The 6129-nt window shown below is 36.7% G+C and overlaps 1 protein-coding gene across 1 annotated transcript; it reads right to left on the reverse strand.

Moving 5' to 3' along the window:
* Positions 1 to 527: 527 nt before the first annotated feature.
* Positions 528 to 5222, reverse strand: LOC129900687 (uncharacterized). Its single transcript, XM_055975700.1, has 2 exons — positions 3622 to 5222; positions 528 to 1294 (listed from the first exon to the last, which is right to left on the reverse strand). Exons 1-2 carry the CDS (start codon positions 4134 to 4136, stop codon positions 1072 to 1074), a joined length of 738 nt encoding a protein of 245 aa, XP_055831675.1. The 5' UTR covers positions 4137 to 5222; the 3' UTR covers positions 528 to 1071.
* Positions 5223 to 6129: the final 907 nt, after the last annotated feature.

The following is a 6129-nucleotide window of genomic DNA, read 5'->3' on the forward strand; positions in this document are numbered from 1 at the left end:
ACAATAGTTACAAAGAAATAAAAATGAAGGTAGTAAATGTAATATCTTAATTCAAATGAGAGGTCAGAGGGATGAAATTTAGGAAGAAATACTAAATGAAAATAGGAGCTTTGAAGATTTTAATCTGAGGAAATGTAGAAGTTTTATTTTATATATATATATATGGTAGATGTTCAGACCCCATGTTGTGGGATTTCACTGGGTTGTTGTATATATGGTAGATGTTGAAACTATTTGGCTTCTTCGTATATATCTACTTTTTATATATTCAACTCTCTTAGTGAAAATTCTGACTTTGCTCACCATACATGTCATTTCATGACTATTTGAAGCACCAGATCTCCACAGAGCTTACTACTTTTGTAATATAAAAACATACAAAGGCAGTGTCATATTGAAAGTCAAGTAGCTAACATAGTTGATTGCAGCAGCCATAATAGCATAATTGTTTGATATCTATGCTGATGGAAAGTAACATATACTTAGTAGAGTAGTCAAGATGAGCCTAAGCTGGCTCGAACATGCTGTTATCAAAGAAAACATTTTGATGCCAACACAATTGCAGCAGCCAAGAGAGATTTGTACAGAATTTTCAAGGATGATATACAACAGAATACTACTGCTTCATCGACATACTTTTATACATACTTACATACATTAACTGGAATAACTTCAAAATTCATCAAGGTATTTGATGAACAAAACTATCTTCTAATCTAGCCAACAATCATCATCGCAAACAAGATTGAGAAGTTAATGGCTGAAACCCTATATCCTCTACATGTTTACAACATGGCCTATACTGGATACCAGATCACCTTTCAATCTTTCATAAACCCAGGTAACTAAGATAATATCTGAATATTCCTCTTCCTAGATGTAGCTCGACATCAGAAGTTACCGGAGGTGGAGCTCTTGTTGCGAGTTAAGAAAACATTTCTGCAAGTCTAAGCCCGAATAAAGGAGGAGTGTTGCTGTAGGTTGACAACCGGAGTATAAGCTTAGTTAATTTATGCTGAATCCTCATAATACAGACCACGTCATTTCTGCCAGGACGATCTTCAGAAGCATCTAGGGCAATATATTGAAGTGAAAAAGCCATGAGATGACAAAGGCAAAAACCATGGATGCAAGTAGAAAATTCATGACACGGCGCCCATGCCAAAAGCCTCGGGTTTCAGAAAGGGCTACAGGTGCTGCGGACGCTGCAAGAGTGGCTCCTGTAGTATTATTGGCTTCGGTCATTTGCTCTCCAACAATGTTCAGTGCATTGGTACCACAGATTTCACAAATTCTGAATCATAGAATACAAGGAATTACATAACTGAAGACACACACACAAAGGTCAAAGGGTAGGGAAAGAAGTCATTTCACTTCTTTAGCTAATATATTAGTACAATTTTGCATTTTGATCGTCACAGAGGCGGATCTTAGTGCAATAGTTACAGGTTCACGTGAACTTGTATAAGAATATTTAGCGCAGAACCTAATACGTTCATCTGGTTATTGATGTATATCAACTTGAATCCGAGAAATGAAGTAGATGACAGAAGTATAGTTGCAGTTATAAATAAAACAATATACCAGGTGAAAAAGAACATGCGACAAATTTAAAGGCCCTGAGAAACCTTTCAGGGTTGAAGCTTTTCCATTTTGTCTGAAGGAAATGCGTGATTATTAATGGCGGCTTCTGGTAGACGATTATACTTATACCATGACAACAAAAAGGGCACAAGAACAAGGGCAATAAGAAAATGTTAATAATGGTAAAGGAGCACAATGTGGTTTAGAGTCAAACATCAGCAAAATTCATCAAACCATTCAATGTGGGAAGATGGAGTAGACATCTGAATTGTTATTCTTGGATGATGCATCAAATTATTAAAAAAGACAGTCTTGTGCACAAAGCATCCCACATTAGCAAGGTCCGAGGGAGGACCGCACCCCAAGAGATGTGATGCAAACAACCTATCCTAATGCAGGCATTAGTAGCTCCTTCGATTGCTTGAATAGCTTAAAATCATCTTTCCTTCTAAAGATAAAGGCCTATTAATCATCCCACCAGTCTCTAAGTCACATATAGTGAGAGGACCAACATCTGTTTCAGGAGGCCAATATTTTTGGGAAAGAAACTAAATGTGGAGTGTGGAAATACTTAATCGAACTACCAACGTATTACACATTAGAGAAAAAAATTGGTTATCTCATCAGTAAAATTTTCCAGTAAATGGTAGTAGCAAACAAAATTTTGCATTCTGAAGAGCCCGTCGTAAAATCACGACGCTGATTGCTTTTAATACCTAGTATGCCGAAGAATTTCGAACAAAAACTCTATTGGCAGAAGCCAGTTCAGTAACCTAGATTGAACAACTTCAGTGCTTCTATCACTATAGTAGATACCAAGAAGAAAATAGAATCCTAGGTTGCCCCAAAACATGGATATACCAAATCAGGATGAAAAAAACTTAAACGGAACAGGAACAAACCACACCACCAAAATCCTAACAACTTCAGGTTCAAAAACTATAATGTCATCGGAGATTTCTGTGGATGCGCCATTGATGAAGTATTGAAAGAGGTAGAAAGTAAAGGAGGGGATGTCATATGGGAAGGGTATAAAGAAAATGGTGCCATGGCAATATTAGTACACCAATTTGGCCCAGAGTACCACGTATTCATCAAACAGACAGATATTATGGGAAACAGATCATGAGCAGATTATAAGAATTTGCTTAAAGATAAAAATTATTCCTATCATGCATGCATGTATGATAGAAAATTAATCAATCAATCAAATAGACCTCAATCCTAAACTAATTGGTTTGGCTCTACAAATCCTTTATATTCACTGCACTCTATTCAGGTGAATCTTACACTTGCATACAAGCAAAAGCAGATGCATAATGTAATTAACAAGTTCAACTAAAACTAGCATCTGTTATGTTGTATAATAAGGCACTAAAATTTTGATAAATGTTAAAATCTGAACCTATAATAGCAGAAGTGCATTGGGTTTTCAGGTGATAATGTAAAGTTTGAAACCATCAAATTTAAGTCCTATATTCGCCTCTGCATGGTAAAAACTTACCCGCACCCCGGTGTTTACTCCAAATCAATAGATGCATGATGTGTTTGCATGTAAACTTTTACCACTTGACCATGGTTAATTAACATACATTCTCACTTTATTAAATCACTTAACCATAGCAAATTTACCAGCAAAACAAAATAATTACTTAACAAATACAAGATTAATACAATGGGCTGAGAAACCTGAGATCTCATGTTCAATCCCAACGGAGGCAAAAACTCTATTCTCCAACAATAGAGTTAGCCGCAACTTATCCTGGTGTAAGGAACGCAACAGGTAACATGTGAATTAAAATAAGCTAGGTGCGTCCAAGTTAATCCAGACACCAACAACACCAATAACAACAAACGTAGTGTAATCCCACAAATGGGGTTAGTGAGAGGGACGTTACCCCTACAGGTAATAGGCTGTTTCTTATAGAAACTCGGCTCAAGTAAAGCACTTTAAAGCAGATATGAAAAGTACATACTGGATTCGGATGCCACGATTATAATTGATAAAGTGGGGGGGGGGGGGGGGGGGTTACTCACGTGTTTCCCTTGGTTTTGAACCAAGTCTCAGCACATTGTTTGTGAGCAGCACCCAAGTCACCTTTGCAAGAACATCCTAATTCAATAGCCATCCCTCCTGAAGTCTCTTTTACTTGGTCTCCACCACTACTAATCCCTCCACTTTTCAACAAACTCAAATGACAAATCCTACAATCCCTCTCTTCTTTATTATGCAATTTCATCTCCAATTCACCACTCTCCAAATCAATCTCATCATCTGACAAAGAAAGAGACCCTCTTTGCTTCTTGTCCCTCCTCAGTGGCTGTTGATCACAATGTACTGAAATATCATCCATAGAGCCTAAAGGTGAGTGCCAAGATTGGTCGGAATCAGAATCAGTGAAGTGAAAACTCCCATCAGTAGTGGTTGTCTCGCTGCTAGCCGCCATGGATGGCCTCCGGCGTTGTCGACGGCGGCGATGACGGCGGGAACCACCATTCTGGGCACTACCATTTCCCTCTGTCTCAGCTTTATTAGCTCCAAGATTAGGCATTTTTCAACCAAAAAAAAACTATCTTTCTGTTTACAGATTGAGAAAAAAGATGAAGCAATTGAAGAATTTAAGAAAATTCATCAAAATTCAAGATGAGAATTATTAAAAGTTGAATATTTTTCAGTACCCATTACCCAAAAAACTGTCTTTCAGCTCACAGATTGAGAAAACAAGGACAAATTGTAGCATTCTTGATGTTCTGCATTAAAAGTTTGACACGTTTCAAGTACCCCTTATCAAAAAAAAGAAGTTGTCTTTCAGCACAGAATGAGAAAAAGATGGAACTTTTGAAGCATTTCAAGAAATTCTTTTGAGCTTAAAGATTGAAGAAAAGATGGAATTTTTGAAGCATATAAAGGAAAATGGCTTCAAGAAACTGCTCCTTAGCTCATAAATTGAGGGGAAAAAGAAAAAATGACTGTTTTTGAGTATTCAAGAAGCTGATTCTCAGATCAGAGGCAGCGGAAAAGAGGGAACAATTGAAGTATTTCAAGAAACTCTTTTGAGCTCAAAGATTGAAGAAAAAATGAATTTTTTTTGAAGCATTTAAAGGAAAATAGCTATTTATGAGTATTCAAGAAACTGTTCCTTAGCTCATAAATTGAGAAAAAGAGAAAAAAATAACTTTTGAGTAATCAAGAAGCTGAGGAAAAGAGGGAACAACTGAAGCATTTCAAGAAACTCTTTTGAGCTCAAAGATTTTGAAGAAAAGATGAAATTTTCTGAAACATTTAGAGGAAAATGGCTGTTTATGAGTATTCAAGAAACTGTTACTCAGCTCATAAATTGAGTAAAAAGAGTAAAGTTCTGAGTAATCAAGAAGCTGAGGAAAAGAGGGAAAAATTGAAGGATTCTAAAGGAGTTGATAAAAAATTGATGATGACAAGCGTGGGTGAAATTGTGAAAAGAAAAATGAAGGCTGTGTGTTTGAGTGTGTTGGGTGCTGGTGCTTTAACAATGGAGTAATTTCTTGTCTTTGCTTTTCTGAAAGTGGAGAGTAATTGTGACTTGCAATGGATTAAAGGGGAAAAAAGACTATGGAGTAGAGTTTCCTTTTTTCTGTGGTGCACAAGGGACGCAATGACAGTGGGAGGGGACCCTCCATTTTCAGTGAAAAAGAATTGCCAAAAGTGTCTTCCAAGATTTAAGGGCATGTTTGGATGAAAATAATTGTTTGGATATATAATTATTGAGAAAAAGCATCAACTAATTTCCGTTCCTTTCAGACTGCATTCAAGCAGAAAATAACAGAGAAATTTAAAGAGAATAATTGTCAAGACCCAATTCTGAGTGTGATGGCACCTGTCATTTCCCACCGGACAAGTTAGCCTAAAATTCAATATTTACCGGAGAATAAAGCGGAAATAGTCTAAATAAGTAATTGATAAAAAAAAATCAAAAGTCTTTCAACTTAAATACCCCTAAAGATTGGTTGTCACATGTACAAGTCGCTAAAGTAAAAAAAAAACTGAAATGAAATTCGGTCTCAATATGTCTTCAACTCTCAAGTAAAGTAAAGCATAAAAGTACAGAAAATCTAAGAGTATGCTGAATGTCAATAGCTATCTCTCCCAAAAATCCTGAAAGCCTCAAATGCTTAGAAGGAGAAGGTGATCAAAGTCCCGGCTCATAACCTACATAAGTGTAGAAGCAAGGGTGAGTACCAAACAATGCGGTACCAAGCAAGCTAACTAGAAAAACTAAGCAAATCTAATAGAATACACGAACTCCTTTCCAACCCAACCAAACCTCCAGACTACAACCTGCACACTGCACAGAAATCAGCCCAACCTAATAGTTCATACTATACAGTTCAAATAAGGTTCAGATCACAACTCAATATCACAAGATATATCGTACAAATACTCACAAGTCACAAATAGGCATCAAACTGTCAACACAGATATGCAGAATATGTATATGCACACTCAATGATCATGCATGTGTGCACTTGTCGGCAAAGACCTCGGCATAATAAACTCTGACCAAAAAT

This window comes from Solanum dulcamara, chromosome 8, assembly GCF_947179165.1.
Source record: "Solanum dulcamara chromosome 8, daSolDulc1.2, whole genome shotgun sequence".
Classification (NCBI taxonomy): Eukaryota; Viridiplantae; Streptophyta; class Magnoliopsida; order Solanales; family Solanaceae; genus Solanum; species Solanum dulcamara.

Coding starts and splice junctions, on each gene's coding strand:
- LOC129900687 (XM_055975700.1), bottom strand. CDS start 4,136: ATGCCTAATCTTGGAGCTAATAAAGCTGAGACAGAGGGAAATGGTAGT. Junction 1,295..3,621: donor TTCAAAACCAAGGGAAACAC/GTGAGTAACCCC, acceptor TCTATGATTCAG/AATTTGTGAAATCTGTGGTA.